The sequence below is a fragment of the Sporothrix brasiliensis genome, assembly GCF_000820605.1.
Source record: "Sporothrix brasiliensis 5110 chromosome Unknown Cont17, whole genome shotgun sequence".
Lineage (NCBI taxonomy): Eukaryota > Fungi > Ascomycota > Sordariomycetes > Ophiostomatales > Ophiostomataceae > Sporothrix > Sporothrix brasiliensis.
In genome coordinates this window covers 3511645-3529821 of record NW_024467136.1, presented here as the reverse complement: position 1 = coordinate 3529821, position 18177 = coordinate 3511645, and the positions used below count along the sequence as shown (strand labels likewise).

The following is an 18177-nucleotide window of genomic DNA, read 5'->3' as shown; positions in this document are numbered from 1 at the left end:
TCCTTTCAACCATCCGGACGGCAATGGGCACCGCCGCCATTGAACACGCATCGCGCAACTGAGTCCCTGCGGGCGGCCCCTTTTTCCTCTTCGTCCCTTGGATCTTTGGTTTCTTCTGCTTCTGCCTCCCTCCCCTTTTCGTTTTCGTTTTCAGCAACGCCGCTGGAGTCGACGACGACATTTGTCCTTCCCTTCCATCTTAATCCCGGCACTCCGAACAGCTTATCTCACTTGTCTCGCCGTACCCCGGCGTCTGCTCGAACGAGGGTGCTTGGTTGTACTGTCCTCTCCGTCACGACCTCAGCCACCTCGATATCTTCTTTTTGAGTGTCCTTACCTCTGTCGTTCGACGTCTGCTCGCCCAACATGGCGACAACACATAACCAACCTGGCGTCTTCGCGATAACCAAGGGCAAGATGTTTATCCTTGCCTCTCTCGTCTTCACGTACGTTCCAATGCGTTCTTCCTTTCTCCGCCTCGTCCCGGCTCTCTCTTGTCTAACACAGCACCCTTTAGATGGTGGGTGGCCCATCTGCTACCACACTACGAGCCCATGATCCGCTCGCACCTTACCGATCGCCTGCAAGAAGCCCGACAAAAGATCCCGTCCATCAAGGTCGACTGGCGCATACCCGAAGAGCCCGAATCCATGTTCAACGCCTCCAAGGTCGCCCTCATCATCGAGCCGCGCCCGCTGCCGCACCTCGTCCCCCTCGTCCTGCACATGGCCACCGTCGTGCCCCCCGACTGGCGCTTCGTCTTCATCGGCTCCGAGAAGAGCGTCTTTAGCGTCAGCCGCGCCCACGCCATCAAGCACCAGCAGGTCATTGGCAAGCTCGACCTCATGGTCCTGCCCGAGCCCTGGAACATCTCCAACAAGGAGATGGTGTTCCGCATGCTCACCGACATTCGGTTCTACGACGAGTTTTTGCCCGGTGTCGAGTGGATTCTCAAGTACGAATCCGACAGCATCATGTGCGGCAACTCGCCGACCAGCCTCAACGAGTGGTTGGACTGGGCCTGGGCCGGCGCGCCCCGGTCGGCCGATGACCGCTTCTCGGGCAACGGCGGCCTGTCGCTGCGCAAGGTCTCGGCCATCCGCCGCGTCCTGCGCTTCCAGGCCCGCTACAACAACTCGGAGCCCGAGGACGAGTGGTTTGGCCGCCGCCTCTGGGTCCTGCCGGGCGAGAAGGTCACGTCTGGCCTGACGGCACTGGCCGTCGAGAACGTCTATGTTGAGAAGCCCATGGGCTTCCACATTCCCAACAGCGGCAAGAACCTGCCGGACGACGTCTGGAAGAACCCGGAACAGCGCAAGAAGATTTTCGACTACTGCCCGGAGCTCAGCCTGATCATGGACATGAAGTTGGAGCGCGAGCGTTGCGAAGGCGACGATAAGCAGGGCCACATTGTGCCCGCGAAGAAGGACTCTGAGGAGGAGCGGAAAGCATCGCTGGCAAGCGTCGCGTCCGTGTCCTCTGCCAGCGTCGCCAGTGTCGCCAGCGTCGCGAGCGTGGTCAGCGTGGAGAGCGCGGCCAGTGTGGCCAAGACTGCCACACCGACGCCGACCGACCAGCCAGTCGCACAACCCGATGCCCAATCAACGGCGCCACCCACAGCCGCCTCAGACACGCCTGCTGCTGATCCAATGCCGGCGTAAGATACCAGTCGTGCTCGGCCGATTTCTGCTTTCCCCGACGGCCTTGACACGTTACAACATCGATTCACGGACAATAGCGCCATGCCAGTTTTGGTCTGTTGCATCGCTGCATCGTGCCCTTGGATCCTTCCTCCTTCTCTCCAACGATACCACCACACACACTTTCATTGTGCTGTATTAGTACGCATTCACATTTTGAATTATGCTTCATTTTCCCTTCTTTCCTCTGTTTCTTCTGGCCGCTTTAGCTCCCATCTATTACTTGTTTATTTTTTGTCTTCGTCTCTTTGCAATCTAGGGGGCGGGGGTTCCAACCATTCTGATTTAAACATTTGTTTTTTTTTCGGCTTTTTCATATCTGTTCATTAGAGGGCACGGTGTCAGGTTTCCTTTTTTTCGTTAAGTTTCATATCTCGGTCAGTTTTGTAGACCTTGTTTTTCTCGACCTTTCTTGGGTACCAACGGATGCATTAGAGCGCAATGAGGAAAGTAAGCAATACAAAAACAAATTACATGAGATGAATATCCTGCAACTTGCAGAGTAATACAACCCCTCGCAGTGAACTGACCGTGGTGCGTCACGAGGGCAACAATGACCATGCAAAACAGCAAACGATACGACAGATGCAAGAACAGAAAAGCGAGATGCCCTCCTACGGGTAACGTGCCGGTTGACGTCGCCTCTTCCATGTCTGCATATTTTATCCAGATCCCATCTGGTGTGGTGGTGCTCGTCCTCCCGCCCTTATTGCTCGCTGTCAGCAGTTAGCAGGCTTGCGTAAGATGCCACGACCCGGGATAGCCTGTGTGCTCCTCTTACCTTGTGTTGCCCCCCCGCTTTACGGAAATACGAATATGATAGAGGAGATCACAGAGCGAGGAGCAAACCGCATGTCTTCTCATGATAAAGCTCTCCAGTCCTTTGGCCGCACTGAGGTCATGGATGCAGTCGTACGTCTACATAAAGGACGGCGGCGATACTCCTTATTCTACTCAACGACATGGCCAACGTCCCTCGCTTTTTTCGTTTTCTTTTCTTTTTCTCTTTAACTCGCCTCTCCATCCTATCGTTTCTTGTTGGTCACACATGTGCCAAGACGGGGTGGCCCGATACATTTGTCGTTCGCAGATGAGACGAAGGAAAGCAGAAGCCAAGCAAAGACCAACATGTCGGATCACAAAGGCACCACACGATTATCTAATACCCACTTTCTGTCCCAATCTAGACGAAGGGTTTATATTTTGTGCTGAGCCGTAGTTACATCTGGTGCTGTCCAACACCTCATGTTCATGTTCGACGGAGCAAGTAAACGCATGGCAATAGTAATGTTGGTCGTTGGGAACATTGAAAGTCTTGGCATGTGGTGTTCTGTGACATGCGGCTGAAAGAATCTGGGGATGTGTGCCAATGAGCTCGAAATAGTAACAGAAATAGCCACGGCGTCGGAGAATTCTTCGGGATACCTTTCCTTCGATCCACGACACACATCTCGACGATTCCGGCTTTTGTTTGCAAAGCCAATGTTCTTCGCTTGCTACGCTGTTTAGTGCCAGTCAAAACGGCATCCAAGAAAACAATCGCTACTATTTTGTGTAGATCTCTCTCTTCAACAAAACCAAAGAACAGAAAAAAATCATGTTATAGGCAAACGTACGGCATATAATACCATTTTATTTTGTACAGCCTTAATAGGAATACGCAAGGCAGAAAAGGTCGTATCCCAGAGGCCGAATTGATTGTGTTCTTGCTTTTAGCCTGCAGGCCATCATCCATTGATCATATTTCTTGAGGGCGACATCTTCCTAGCTTGCCGTTTTCGGCGATGGTTTTTCTCTTCCGGGCACGGAGAATCGGCAAGGACTTTCACACTGGCATCTGTCGTAGGAAAACAAGATTCAATGAAAAGCACTCTGCAAACCAAAGCCAAAACGCAAGCAAGGGCACAACACGAATCCAACGTCAATATACCGTGGGAACAAGGCTGTCAGGCGGCGCAGAGAACGACCTCTTTTTTCCAACGTTCCTTTCGGCTTACAAGCTTTCTTCTTCCGGGTGAGGCCACGACGGCCGTTTCTTCCACTGGTTCAACACGGCTCGTCTGTGGGGTCCCATTACGCAATGCCTCTTTGCGGTTCATCTATTCCGTAATGATACTGTTCCCACTCGGAGTTTGGTTCGCTGCTGGCCATACATCTCTTCCGACTGCCTCTTCATATTCGTGCATGCTCTCTTGTTCCTGCAGAGGCAAGGCGACGCCCATCCGACGCCCATCCCGTTCCCTCCAATTTTCTTCAAAGACACCTAGAGACGATGCTCGACTCCCATGGCCATCTCTCTTTATTTCGGTAACGTTACCGTCCCTTCCTGCCTTTGACGGTACATTTGTAGATTAAACGTTCAATGTCATGGCCGGTTCGCACCTAACGGAGCCTTGCCTTGTAGAATTTACAATGCACGTACTGTAACTGGCAAATCGTCGTCTAAATGTTTCCTCGCAATTTATATATTTCTTTTCTTTCTTCGTCTGGCACTGGCCCTTACCTCTGCCATTCATTCGCACACGCCGTCGTCTTGTTCACTTATTACCACCCCCCTTTATCCCCATATACGACTTTGGTCGTGGATATACTTCCTCTCGCCGGCTGTCATTGTTATAGAGACCGAGTTGTAGCCACATAAAAGGAAGGAGAAAAAATAGTCTTGGCATCTTCGGCGTGCTGTTCTTTTTCTCTCACATTCATTCTCCGGTCGTTCTTTTGAAGTTTTCTTTTCTTGCCTCCTTTTCCTTTTTCACCCTGCAAACTGTCCTCTCGTTGCTCTCTCTCTCTCTCTCTCTCGCTCTCTATCCCTGCCCTTCTTCACAATGCGCCTTTCACCATCGGCAGCCCTCCCGGTGCTGCTCCTGGCCGCCGTGCCGACTCAGGTTGCTGCCCACGGGCCCCATGGCGACGTTCCCATTCCGAGATTCCTGGGCGGCGGGCGGCGCTTTGTCTCAGAACTGCTCGCGTCTGCCCGGGCCGAGATGGCTGCAGATGCGCCGTTGAGCGCAAGAGCGCCGCCCGGCGTCCCGGCTGCCGTTGCAGAAATGGCGGGGAGGAGGGAAGCACAAAGCGGTCGTCATCACCACCTCCCGAAGCGCGAGGAGATGGAATTGGACGACGCGGCACTCCGGGACGCAGCGGCCCTACGCCGGCGCCAGGTGGGCGGCAAAGACGGCAAGTGCGGGCCCGGTGCTGGCAGCTGTGCCCAGGGATACTGCTGCTCGCCCGAAGGCTGGTGCGGCCTGACGCCCGACTACTGCTCGGCGCCCGACTGCCTGATAAACTACGGGTCCGGCTGCGACGCCAACCAGAAGCCCGAGGGCGTGGACACGTCCAACGTGCCGCGGCCGCACGTTGGCTCGGTGCTGTACGGTGGCCTCGGCATCTATGACTGCGTCAAGAAGGGCGACATTGCCATCACGTTTGACGACGGGCCGTACAACTTCACGGGCGATCTGCTCGACAAGTTTGCGGCGTACGGCGCCAAGGCGACCTTTTTCATCACGGGCAACAACCTGGGCAAGGGCATGATCAACGACTACTCCAAACCGTGGGCAGGCTTTATCCGTGTACGTTTTTCTCGTTTTTGTTCTCTTTCTCTCTCTCTCTCTCTCTTTTATTTTATTGTTTTATTATTTTGTTATTCCTCGCTCCGCTCGCGTTTCGGCGCTCTCGTGCCGTCCCGCTCACTAAAGCACATCTTAGAGAATGGTCGCCGAAGGCCACCAGGTTGCCAGCCATACGTGGTCTCACCAAAACGCCAGCCAGCTCACCGCCGCCCAGTACCGCAACCAGATCATCTGGAACGAGATCGCCTTCAACGACATCCTCGGCTTCTTTCCCGCCTACATGCGCCCGCCCTACTCCATCTGCGAGTCCGCCTGCCAAAAGGCCCTGTCCGACCTCGGCTACCACGTCATCTACTTTGACCTCGACACCGAGGGCTACCTCAACGACGACAAGAAGCTCATCCAGAACAGCAAGGACATCTGGGACGAGGCCATGGACAAGGCCACCCCCGCCAGGTCGCAGTACCTCATGATTGAGCACGACATCCACTACCAGACCGTCTACAACCTGACAGACTATGTCCTCACCAGCCTGTTTGCCCGCGGCTGGCGGTCTGTGACCGTCGGCGAGTGCCTCGGCGACCCCAAGGAGAACTGGTACCGTCAAGGATCCGGGTCGTCCTCCGGGGGCGGCGCCGGTGGTGGGCCGACCACGTCCGCGCCCAGCAAGCCGACCGCGTCCCACAGTCCCACGGGGTTCCCGTCGACCACCATTCGCCGGACAACCTCCACTCGGCGCACCGGCCGTCCCACGTCGACGGCGACGAGCGGCAACCCCGACTCCAGCCTCGTCCCGGACAACCCGATCGGCCCGCCTGGGAAGGGGAATGGTGGATCGTCTCCGGCGAAACCGACAGAGACGGGCAGCCTGAAAAAGACGGTCGACGGCGATTGCGGTAACGGCGTTACCTGCCTGGGAAGCCGTTTCGGCGACTGCTGCTCGGTCAGCGGATTCTGCGGCCGGAGCGCCGACTACTGTGGCGCGACATGTCAGCCGGGCTTTGGTGCGTGTTCAGACTCGGCGCAGTAGAGACCTTTTTTTTTTTGTTAGCTTGTCTGTTGATTTGTCTGCTTTTGTTTTTCTTCTCTTCCTTTTGTTATTCCTACTTGAAACAGGGGTGGAGGACGGGAGGCAGTTCATCGGCTCGCGTGTATTACATGTACATACTGGCATTTGTCGATTAAAAGAGCATAGAGAGCATAATATTTTTGCACCTGGTTGTTCGTCAAGCTTCGCTTACTTCTTGTGCTGTAGGTTCTCTTGGATTTCCATATGACCTGCTTTAAAGACTGACTTAAGAATAGGCCCTCGTAAAGAAACAGCAACAAAAAAAAAGTGTATATAGTCGTGTTGCATCGTACAGCCGCCACCGTAAAAGTAGGAAAATATAAAGAGCAAATAACCAAAATGTGCCAAACCAAGACCGAGGATGTACGAATGGGAATGAAAAGGTTGTCAAAAATGAAAATCCGAAGATGATCCAAGAACGAAAGTAAAGGGAAGAAAGGGCAAGATCAGATGCCGGCAAGGCCGCCCTTGCCGTCTGGAAATAAAAATAAGTGTTTCTGTATGACATAAGTGTGTTCTGTTTGTTCTTGCCCTGCCACAGTGTTTGCTCATGCTCTCCCGATGCTGCCGCCGGTATGCAGCCCAGAAGTGGCATGAACAAAGCTGCTGGAGAGTAGAACCTGGACACAATCCAGTAGTTGGACGTGAAAGGCCAAAATGCCTGTCCAGGTTTTTGGGTTGCCCCGTTTTGTCTAATGCCCATTGTGATCCTGGTCTATACGCGATAAAAAAGCAAAGCCGAAAAGCAGAACAAAGTCCAAGACGAAGCAAAAGTAAAAACAAGCCACAGAGTAGAGTATAACCGGTAAAGCAAGTGGGTGTCAGGCGACACTAAGAAGGAAATAAAAAAAGGGATTAACAGAAGGCGAAGCAGGAACCGAAGACGAAAAGCAAGATGAAATTACAAAGGAGGGATGAAAAGTAAAAAGTAGAAAGGCAAAAAGTAAAGAGGAAAATAGTGAAAAGTAAAAAGGTAAAATAAACGCCACGCGCCGAACTCGTCAATAAACATACCCAGGAGGCGACACCACCTGATTCCAAGCCCAAAAGCAGCAAAGCAAATGATCCAGGTGGTACATCCAAAAGCAAAAAAGGGGCATCAAAGTCCGTCAAACGCTGATGATCGTCAGGGTATTATTGTATAACGCGAATTGGCGGGTAGGTAGAAAAGAAGGAAGAAATGCTGAGAAAATGCAAAGAAAAAAATTCTCAAGGAGACATGTCATCGTCTTCACCATAGGACGTCGGTCTCATCAAAGTCGTCACGGTGCTCGGCGTCAAACATGGAGGGCGGTTGCACACCATCGTCAATATCGGCATTGACGGGATTGTTCTCGTCGTCCACGTCCTTAGCCGCAAGGCCGAGGAGGGAGCCAAATGAAGCGGTTGGGGCGGCGACCTCGTGGACGACCGGCAGGGTGCCCATCGCGGAGTAGTCCGACCGGTTTTGATGATGTGGGTTCTTGTTATCGCTGCTGACGTAGCCCGAGTCCGCCACTGTCTCAGGTGCCGTGTCGGGCAACGTCTCAGCCTCCTCATTGTGATGACGCTGGCGGCCAACAGGTTGGGCTTGCTGCTGCTCACCCTGTTGTCCCAGCTGCTCCAGCTGTCGGACCAATTGCTGGGGCCGGCGAATGTCGCCAGGTAGACCACCTTGGGCTTGCTGCTGCTGCTGGCGCCGTTGGCGTGACCGCGAATTGTCCTCGGACACCGAAGCCGGTGGCGGGACGTGAAGCACAGACGAACCATCGGAGGTCGATGACAAGCCTGACAGTGTGCGTAGCGGCTCACCAATGCCGGCGAGCATCTGGTTGGCATCGAGGGCAGCCACGGGCATAGACGCCCGTGACTCCTGGGACTGGTGACCAAGGTGGGTCTGACGGTGGCGACGGCGATTGCTACAGCTGGTGTCATCCGCATTATCGTCCTCTTCCAGGATCGTCTGGCGGTCCATCTCCCTCACCAGACTTCCGCGCTCGTGGGCGCCGGCATCGGTCTGGATAGCACTGATGACCGACCGGGCAGGGCCAGGGCCAAGCGAGGAGGGAGGATGGGTGGACGAAGATGAAGCTGCAGCGCGTGTCGTGGCCGGGGCAATGGCGGAGCCAACGCCGGTGCCAATTTGCTGCACGAGAGCTTCGAGGGCGCTGATTTTCTGGGTGACGCTCTGGGTAAAGCCCTGGAACTCGGTGCGCGACACATAGAAGTCGGCGTCGGCCAGGGTCGAGCTCTCGACCGAGTTGTTGTGCTTGTGCAGGGGGTGGGCACGGCCCTGGACAGGGAATTGGTTGCGGTTAGGATTGCAATCGGCCAGGATTTTGGACCGAGCCTGTACCTCCTGTTGCGTGGGCGAGACCTTGACATCTGGGCTCCTGGGGTCCGCAGTAGCACCCGCTGCGGAAGCGGCAACGGTGGGAGCGACTTGTGCCTGACCCACCTGCACCTGAACCTGCGGCGGTACTAAGCGGCCGGCGTTGTCCTCAATTGACGCAGCCGGCTGACGAGCAAGCTGCACGGCTCGAGGCCCTGGGGCAGTAGGGGCGGGAGTAGCAGGTCTAGTACCTGGAGCCGGCGCCGCGGTCGTAGTCTCAGGCCGAGGTGTGCAAAATGTACGCAGAATCTGGCTGTACTTCTCACGCTTGCTTCGCGAGGCTCGGGCGCAGGGCCGGCCCATCTCAACGTGGGTGTTGAAGGCGGCCTGGTCCGTAAATGAGGTCCAGCAACGACGGCAGAGACCAGCCTGCAGCTGGGGCCGATTCCCAGACTCGCGGACACCAAAGGACGACGCACTATTCTCGGTAATGATGAGGTTGTGCGCTGCGCGTCCAAGGTGGCGGCTAGAAGCAGAAGAATTAGCACAGTACAAACAGCAATATAACATAAACACGTGGGATTTTGCACACATACAACAGGGTAGAAATGTAGCGGTGCTGGGTGTGGCACGGCGAGAAGCGCTCCTCATTGTCGCGGTAGTAGTATCCCGGATCGGTTTGGTGGTAAGGGCACGGCATATGGTCGTCGTCGAAGTTGTCGGCATTGTTGTGAACGTCTTGGGGAGGGTGAGGCGGTTGGCCGTCGTTGCCGTCCATCTCTTCGTCGTCGTCGTCACCACCGCTGTCGTCGTTATGACCGTGCGTATTGTCCTCGTTTGCCGTGTTGTTGGTGTCCCGCTGATAGGTATCGTGGTCACGTTTAATGCCTCTTTCACCAGCGGCGGCTGTGGCAATTTCCTGCGTCATCGGCATCATTTTCGCCGGTGACGGTGCCTGTGCCGCCTCAACCGCCTCAGCTTTGGCACGGGCTTGCTGGCGGAGGGCGGCGGTCTGCTCGGCAAAGACATGCAGTTGCTGTTGCGTTTGAGCTGTTGTGGTAGAAAGTAGCGCCGGCCATGCTTGCGTGAAGAGTGTAGGCACGCCGACTAAAGGAGTTTGAGGGGATATATAGGCAGCGCTCTGCTGATGCTGGAAGGCGTGAGGTGTGCCCATGAAAGGCGTCGAAGGGGAAAAGGCTGCAGCGTAGTCACCAGCGGCTGCAGCAGAAGGCGCGGTCGAGCCAGGCACCGACGTCGGCAACGGCACCTGGGAGGTATGGTAGTTGGCCGGTGCGAAGTAGCCGATGGCTTGAGGGTACACTGATGCGACCGGGACCCGTTGTGCCTGGGCGTGGGCGAGTGGGCGTGCGGGGGGCGTCTGAGTATGCATCTTTTGCTGCTGAGACTGCATGTCGAAGCGACGTGACGTGGTGCGGATGAGATTGGAGATTTCCTCCTGCTGTGTGAGAGGTGATTCCCACGGCACATACGAGTTGGAGATGGCATCGGCGGCCGGGGAGGCGTTGGCAGCCCCGAGGTTGGCTGCCGCAGCGCTGGTGGTGAGGGTGTCGGTGGTGGTATAGACGACGCTTCCATCTGCTGCTAGTGCTGCTGTGGCACCGCTGCCCAGCGTAATCTGCTGGGGCTGGTTGTCCGGGTACAGGATGAAATCGGCCTCGCCGCTCATCATCGGCATGGGACTCGAGGCGTGAGAGAGAGAGTTGTTGAACTGTTGCAGCTGCTGGTATTGAAGCAGCTGCTGCTGGTGCAGTGCATAGTCCTCTCCGGTGGGCGACAACGTGGAGGAGGCAGCGAGTGCCGGCATGGCGTAGTTGTGAGCAACCTCATCATCGTCGCCATACTCTTCCTTGTGCTTCGTCTGGACGCTCTCGGTCTCCCCGTCAGCATCAGCATCAGCGTCAGCGTTAGCGGCAGCAGCAGTGGCAGCGGCAGCGGCAGCGTCGATTTCGCTGCCATACTCGTGATCGTGAGCAATGTTGTCATTGCTGTTGGCACGAGCCGCCGCATTGCTGCCGTTGTTGTGCCGGCTGCGGTCGTACGTCCAGCCGTGTGTCTTCTCCATGTGCTGCTTGCAGTTCGACTCGCGCTTGGAGCTGTAGTTGCAGCCCTCGAAGGAGCAGTGGAAAGTGGGTGGCTTGTCCGAGTGCCGGTCGTCCATGTGTCGCTGGAGCTCCTGGGATGTAGGAAAGCCGCGCCTGCTGTACTCACAGTTGGGCATCTGGCACTTGAATGGCCGTGTGTGCGTGCGCCGGTGGCGGTTGAGGTCGCAGCGGCGCTTAAACGTACGTTTGCAAGCGGGGCAGACACTGACTGTCCCGGTCCCAGCAGTGGCCGGGGACGACCGCGAGGCCGTCATGTTTGTGGATGTATCCATTTTGATGGGAGCGTGGGTGGTGGCGTCGGCATTGGCGTCGACATCGTCAGTCGGTATGTGACCGGGGGGGTGAAGGACAGGATTGTTGTAGCGTGGCTGGATGTGGCCAAACATGTCGGTGCCACCGCTTACGCGACCTGTGAGGAGACGATTGATGTTAGTATGCACGTTGTTTGACTCTGTTGTTCACATTCTTCTTCGCCTGGGCCGGGGCCGCACCGATTTGGACGTTGCGGGCGTGATGTTGGTGTGAAGCCATTGTCCCGAAAATTGCAGATCGACGGTCAGTACTCAGCTATACGATTGCCCCGACGAACGATCCGTGTTGACTTTGTTGATTCCGCGAGGGAGGAAAACCGTCGATATGATCGGTTTTGCTGACGGGGGCAGCTCGCCCCGTCGACAGCGTTAGGTCAGTGAGAGGGGGCCGTCCGGGTAGAAACTGTCCAGCAAAAAGAGGACGACCAGAGCCTGTCTACCAAAAGCGACCTTTTGGTGAAACATCAACACGGAGGACCTATGTAGTGGTAGTAATCGTCGTCGCTGTGTTGCCGAACTGTTGGCGGCGACGATGTTCTCGATGTGTGTTGTGTTGGTGCAAGTAAGTGCTGGTGGCTGCGTTGTGTTATTTGGTATATCGACAGTCTTCGTCGGTGTTGCTTCTGTGCGATGACAACGAAAAGCCCCGAGAGGGATAGGACGAGAAGAAGAAAGAGAAGAGGACGATGTTTGAGAAGCAGGGCGATGATGAGGACGAGAACGGGCAGAGGGAAAACAAATAAAAGGAATAGGTGTGATAAAAGCGGAAGGGAAGAGAGAGAAAGAAAAAGACGAGGGGAATGGGAGGTGGGAGGACAATATAATATAATCAGAGTTGACCTCGCGCGAGTCAGGGACAGAGAGCTGGGAGCTATCTGTTGGAGGAGACTAAAGACTGGGCACGCAGAACAGACAGACCGTGGAGAGAGGAGTCGAGATCACATAGAGGATAATCATATACACCCCATCAACCGTGCACCAGGGAGGAGAAGAGAAGAGGCGAGAGAGGAGGAGGGGGGGGTGTAGGGAGGGCGGCGATGCGAGGAAGGCTGGCAGCAGAATCTACTTATACTACCACAGGTTGTGACGTAACAGGAAAGAGCGACCACGGGCTAAGCAGCTCAGCGGGAGAGCAAGAGAGCAAGAGAGCTAGAGAGCTAGAGAGCAAGAGGGAAGGAGCAGGATAGCAACGCCGGTGGGAAGTAAAGAGGAAGGAGCGTGGTGAGCGGAGGGGGAGGGCGGTTGTGAGTGGCGGCAGGTGTGGGTTTTTGGCCTGTCAGGACTGAAGTAGGCGTGTAAGATAAAGCCAGACAGGGAAGCAAGCGACCAGGACAGACTGACAGGAGCGGGAAGGTGCAGGTGGGAGAAAAGCAAAATGAAAGAGACGAGCAGGTGCAGAATATATTCAAGATGGGAGTGGGTAGCTTTTAAGAGGCTGCAGAGAGTTGTGTGTTTTTCTATGGACCAACCAGTGTGTTTTCCAGTCTTTTGTCCTGCTTGGCCTTGCTGGTCTTCACCTTTTGCTTGAATCTCTTGCACACGGCAGATGATGGGCGAGGGGATGTTCAAGAGATGTTCGAGAGATGATACGGCCACTTGGACCGACGAAAGGAAAGGAAGGCTCGGTACGCTGGCCCATTTGTTTTATATTCGGAAGTGCTTCATGTCGGCGAGGCCTTGTTTGCGTGGAGTTGGTTCGTCGCCCTTCGTGTCTTGTGCTTTTTTGAATTCCGACCTCCCAGGCGGCATTGCAGTGCCATTACAGCGCCTCCTCCCAAGGTCCACGTTAGTACCATTCTGGAAGAAGAAAGACGTGTGCTATCCTTTCGGATGTGCCTCTGCTGGTGTTGCATGAAGGAGGGACGAGGGGAGGGAGGCAGAAGGACGGTGCACAAGGCCTGGACCAAGAGGGACACTTAATTGGTGTGGAGAGAAAGCGCAAACAGCACAAAACGGGCCCCCAGAAGAGCCAGTAGAGGGGCGACCAGGGGGGGGGATTCGGTGGGACCGGCCAATGGCTATTGTTGTCCAGCTGCGCAGTGGCTGAGGCCGTGACAAGGCTGGGCTGGATTTCTATGTTTGCACCAAAACAACGCCAGGAAAGCTTGCGAGGCGATGGCCAAGGGAACGGAGACTTGGCCGGGTCAAGCCGCAACGAGCATGCTCCAAAATACGCCGCAATACTGTTTGAAAATGATGAGGGGGGCGGAAAACGAAAAATGAGGTGAAAGCAGGAAAAAGAAATAAGAAAATGGAGCAACCCAACAGCCAAAGTAGAAACAGAGAATTGGCAAACCAAAAGCCGACCAATGATTCGATACGACTGCAGGCGTCAACTACGCTCGTATCTTACGGAGTACTATCGTACTTGGGTCGGAACTGACAGTTGGAGTTGAGGCGCCTCGACAAACGTCGACAAACGTCGCTCGTTGCACCGTGGCCCAGCACCACGAGCCTCCAAGTGAGCCCTCCCACAGCACCCGCCGCCGCCAGATAACTGAACGCCAGCTAAGAGAATATACCAGGGGGCCTGCACGCATCATCTGCCTTCTTCCCAAGAACGCTCTGGAGTGTCCTCTCCGGCAAGTTGGGACCAGAAGGCCCAAGCCAACGAGGCCTGGTTCACTCGCATCACACACCACAAAAGGAGGCACGTCATGTCTTGGTTGTAGCTGTCGCCATAGACGTTATCGTCGCCGCAACCTGCTGAACTTTTACACTGTCTCTTTCGAAGCGCAATTTCGCTTATCGGCCCTCATTGTTTTCTTTTCCTTCTTTTATTGTTCTTTTTTGTTCTATTCTTCCTTTTCCTTCAGCGATCTGAACATTCCCCCCCGCCCGTGTTCATGTAAGTACAGAGTAATACAGGGCCCGTATGGTTTGCCTCTTTTTGGAGAGGGGATAAGCATATTTTTCTTTTGTTTGCTTTCTTTTTCTTGTTCCTGTAACCACGTTCGTGGACGCCTTTTTTTTGTTCTCCGCAAATGAAGAAAGACAAGAAAAACAGTCTGCGCCCGAACACATACCGGGCCTCTCAGTGAGGCCGTCCTTGCATTGTTTTGTATTGTATGCTTATTCGTGGCGCTGAACAGGCGTCCTTTGAAAACAAACTGTGTACGATGTATGGAGTAATTACACTCGCCGTGTCAATGGACAACTGACGGAATCTTGTGCCACTGATTTCTCCGTAAAAGTGGGTTGGCCTGGCTCCTGGGCCCCCAGAAAGGAAGGGCAGCATGGTCTTGCAGCAAACAAGCGGCCTACTGCAGGGGCATAAAACAGCTGAGAGGGCCGCAACAGCGGCCCCTAATCTGCCAGGCGCCACATTAGGTTGACTGGCTGCAGTGGTTGTGTGTGTTGCTTTAGATTCCTTTTTCACGAGTAGGAACACGTTATTGCAAAGTATTTTGTCTCCTGATTCGTATCCAGCGTATTCTGCCTGTTGTCCCTTTGTGCCGATGACTTCCACCGGCTTAACAATGTACGTAACACAACGTACTTGCAGACTGCATGGTTGTGGTGTCTGCGTCCATATCCTTTTCACAACTGCCCAAGTACGATTCAGTTACATCAGTCAAGTCCACTTTCCTTCACTCGTCATCGCGTCCAAGAGCGCCCAAGAAGTTCCCAAGACGCTCCCAAGACCGCCGAAGAAGTTCCCAAGAACAGCCCAAGAACGGCCCAAGAACGCCACAGTCCGCCGGGGTGGTGATATGCTTGTAATGGCGGACGACGTCCTTGGAATGCTTGGCCAGAGAAAAACCGCAGGGAAGAAGTTGAAGACGCGAAGGCGCCCCAATAGGAGGCAAAGGCTCCAACAAGAGCACGCCAAACAGTTTTTGCAGTAACCATATATGTAGAAAGCGAGTGGGGACCGCAGACGGGTGACGAGCGGAAAGATGGGAAGGAATAGGCGAGGAGGGTCTTGTCCATGCAAGACGCACCGTGCAGCAAAAACAAAGTACGGATACTTTGATCAACGTGACGAAAAGGACAAGGACAAAGGAAAAGGCGCCCAAACGGCCAGCCAATCCTTTGACGATTTGGGCACGAGCGCCACAACAATGTACGACGACGACGTGCGAGTCAAAATGACAGAGACAGTCGTACGGCGCCGTCGATTAGGACGTCCTCCAACCCCCAAACCTGTCTCCACGGCTGGAGAGCCGCCTGTGGGGCAGCACGAGTCGTTTTGCTCCAACTAGATGTCCTCCCTCTTCCTTCAAATGCAGTGTCCCCCCCATCAACACCTCCTGAACACGCCCTTCGCGCCATCGCACCCTGGCGCCGCGCCCAAGCATCCTGAACCCACTCCTGCGCCTGCACCTGCATTGGGAGGATGCGGCATGCGAGCAGGAAGGACGGCAAAAAAGAAAATGAGGTATGACGGTGAAAAGTTCAAAGTTTAAGGACTAGGTACAATGTGCCGGTGGGCTAAACCAATAAATCATATAACACAAACCAGTACGCACGATAGTAGTACTCCATACAAAGGGCGCACTCAATTGTACACTGTACGTCACACTTATTGCAGCAAAAGAGTGCTTCCGGCTCATAGATCTTCAAAAGACCGGACATTGTCTTTGCGCTTCAAACTGTTGGTGTTCCGGCATCCAGTAATTATGAGCAGGGCATGACAATGCACAAAGGTACGGGTATGGAGGACGTGGGAAAGGGGCGAGGGGCAAGGGGACAGGTTAAAATCGACAGGCCGGGGAGTCCGGGCACCGAGAAAGGGCACGGAGAGGGAGCATCTCGCAGTGTCGACTCGGCGAGCAGAGATGTCGGCTGGCCGTCGGGAAAGGGGCAACGAAAGCGAATTACGAAGACATAAAAGGGAGCTGGGAGGCACATCATCCAGAAGCTCGGAGCACGCTTGTATCTTTGCACTGCATCGAACACGTTTTTCTGTTGCGTCGAGTCATTCTTCGTTACGTTTTGATAAACAATGTTGGCACCCTTCAACCATGGTCTGTCCCTTGCTCTTTTTGCCGCTGACGACGGATCATTCTCACATACTGCACTCCGCACGTCGTACTCTTTGTCGTTTATGTCTATTTGTCTCCCCTTGATTTCATTCGCTCCTCGGCGTCACCGTTGGTCTGGCGTTTGTGTCGCAAAGGTGAACGGGCCACAAAGAGGTCCTGGATCGAGAGACTGGGGCGTGTGGGCTGCGGGCTGCGGACAGGCCCCAACAAACTCCACTTTATTTCTTTCTGGAAGGTGCATGGAAGGGACAAGCAAAGAGAGACAAAGCGACACAGGGCGCGAACAAAGACGAGGACAGCGGCAAGGGCACGTACATTTGGGGTGTACGATACGGGAGCACGAAGATGGAGTGGAGAGAGAAGAACGAGGGGAAAATAAAAAAAAGGAAACATTTTCAACGCTTCGCCGGCCTTCAAAGAGAGTTGTTTTACAGGGTGCGGTCGGCCAGGGTCAGACGAATTACGCAACACAACGGCGGCTCGTTATGAATTGTATCTTTGTGCCTTGTGAGATCGTAAAGCGTACGATGGAAAAGAACGAAGAAGCCAGATGCGGACACGCTGCATGTCTTTCTACCCTGTTGTGTTTCGAGGCAGTCACATGAGAGGCAACACCCAAGCAGCAAAGAAAGCAAATTGGCCAACGGTCACCACCTTCAGGCCGACGGCCATTGGCGGTATCATGCATTGATGGAAAGGTGCAGAGACACAATGGGTGCAAGCACGTATGTGTGGAGGCGCGGGTGATGCGCCCGGTTGCGCGCGTGGACAAAACAGGAAAATGGCTGCAACGAGGCTTAATTAACATCGGAACGCTTTTCGTCGTGGGTCGGAGAAGGGAGAAGGGCCCGAGTGCTGCTGCTATTTGCTGTGATGGACAGCATACAACATCACTCTGTAGTCCTGCAGTTTTCTTCAAAGTGGCAGGATCGAAACCGGTTCAAAATGTACATTAGTCCGTAAAACACTGTCAATTCCTTTTGTCAATTCCGCCTTTTCAGACATGGACACTTTTGTTTCGACAGATGACACACTGCCAAGCGAAGCTCCGTGGAGACCCTGCCACACAGTCCCTGGCAGCCGGGAGGCAACCCTTCTTCTTTATGTAAGTGTGGATACCCCTGTCCACAAGGCGGCTCTGCTGGTGCTGTGCAAACTGGCAATGATTTCCCTTGGTCAGACTTTCTGTTGCCATCCCATAGGCCCGTCGTGCGAAGCAGACAGAGTAAGAACTCGGAGCTCTCTCTGATTTTCTCGACAACCTCTGAAAGTATCTAGACGTTCCTAATCCACCAACACTTGGCGACGATGTACAGCGGAAGTACCCACGAATTGCGCAGGGCAGTGCGTACAGGAACTGAAGAAGAGGCACAGCTTATTTGCAGAGTCGCATGTCCGTAGATACACCTCCCTCTTTACGAGCCAGCGAATTAGACATCCGCCCGGTAAAAGCCAGTCTGAATGTTCCGAGCGCGAAGGGTCCCCATTGCGGGTTTCTTGTCTTTTTCTGTGTCCTCTCCTTGAATTACTTTGTCTACCTGACCACCAGATTTGGCCTATGGATCCATTCAAAATGACTACAAATTGAATTAAACCCTCGCATCGGCAGCCAATCAACAAAAGTCAGATCTGCATCTGACTTTTTTTTGCGATATTTGTTTGCTGACCTGGCCAAGTACGAGTTACGCTCGACTAACGCAAAGATACTTCGGGTGACTGTGGTGCAATGTTTGACCAGGGGTGGTTTGTCTGGCTGAGTTGTTGGGACGGCGAAAACGGCGTTCATAAGGAGAGCTTCAGTGCTGTGTTGACCAGAAAGAAGAACAACCATCGTTATCTATCGTTGTCCTACTGGTCCCTCGCAACTTTTCTTTCCTGGCGGCAAAGTTTTCCACAAAGCTCTTCCATAGCTTGCCATCTCTAGCTTCGGATAACAGGACAGCCAACCCGGAGCGGCATCGGGGAGTAGAACGTACAGCAAAGGAACAAGACAGGGCAAAGCCATGCCGACTCGCGTCACCGAGGGGCGCTTCAAAGAACAGGATGTCTAAAAGGATGTCGTCAGACGACCGCGCCAGCTCGTCGGTCAAGAAATTTGCATGT

General features: G+C 54.3%; 3 protein-coding genes across 3 annotated transcripts; 2 read left to right on the top strand and 1 right to left on the bottom strand.

Annotated features, from left to right (window-relative positions):
* Positions 1-366: 366 nt before the first annotated feature.
* Positions 367-1661, top strand: SPBR_02863 (uncharacterized protein; the record flags this gene model as incomplete). The annotated part of the gene is made up of 2 exons (XM_040761166.1): positions 367-446; positions 518-1661. 2 exons carry the CDS (start codon positions 367-369, stop codon positions 1659-1661), a joined length of 1224 nt encoding a protein of 407 aa, XP_040621008.1.
* Positions 1662-4525: 2864 nt separating this feature from the next.
* SPBR_02612 (uncharacterized protein) lies at positions 4526-6302 on the top strand (the record flags this gene model as incomplete). The annotated part of the gene is made up of 2 exons (XM_040760915.1): positions 4526-5272; positions 5409-6302. 2 exons carry the CDS (start codon positions 4526-4528, stop codon positions 6300-6302), a joined length of 1641 nt encoding a protein of 546 aa, XP_040621007.1.
* A 1270-nt stretch (positions 6303-7572) lies between these two features.
* Positions 7573-11306, bottom strand: SPBR_02214 (uncharacterized protein; the record flags this gene model as incomplete). The annotated part of the gene is made up of 3 exons (XM_040760517.1): positions 7573-9178; positions 9249-11184; positions 11216-11306. 3 exons carry the CDS (start codon positions 11304-11306, stop codon positions 7573-7575), a joined length of 3633 nt encoding a protein of 1210 aa, XP_040621006.1.
* Between the last annotated feature and the right edge of the window lie 6871 nt (positions 11307-18177).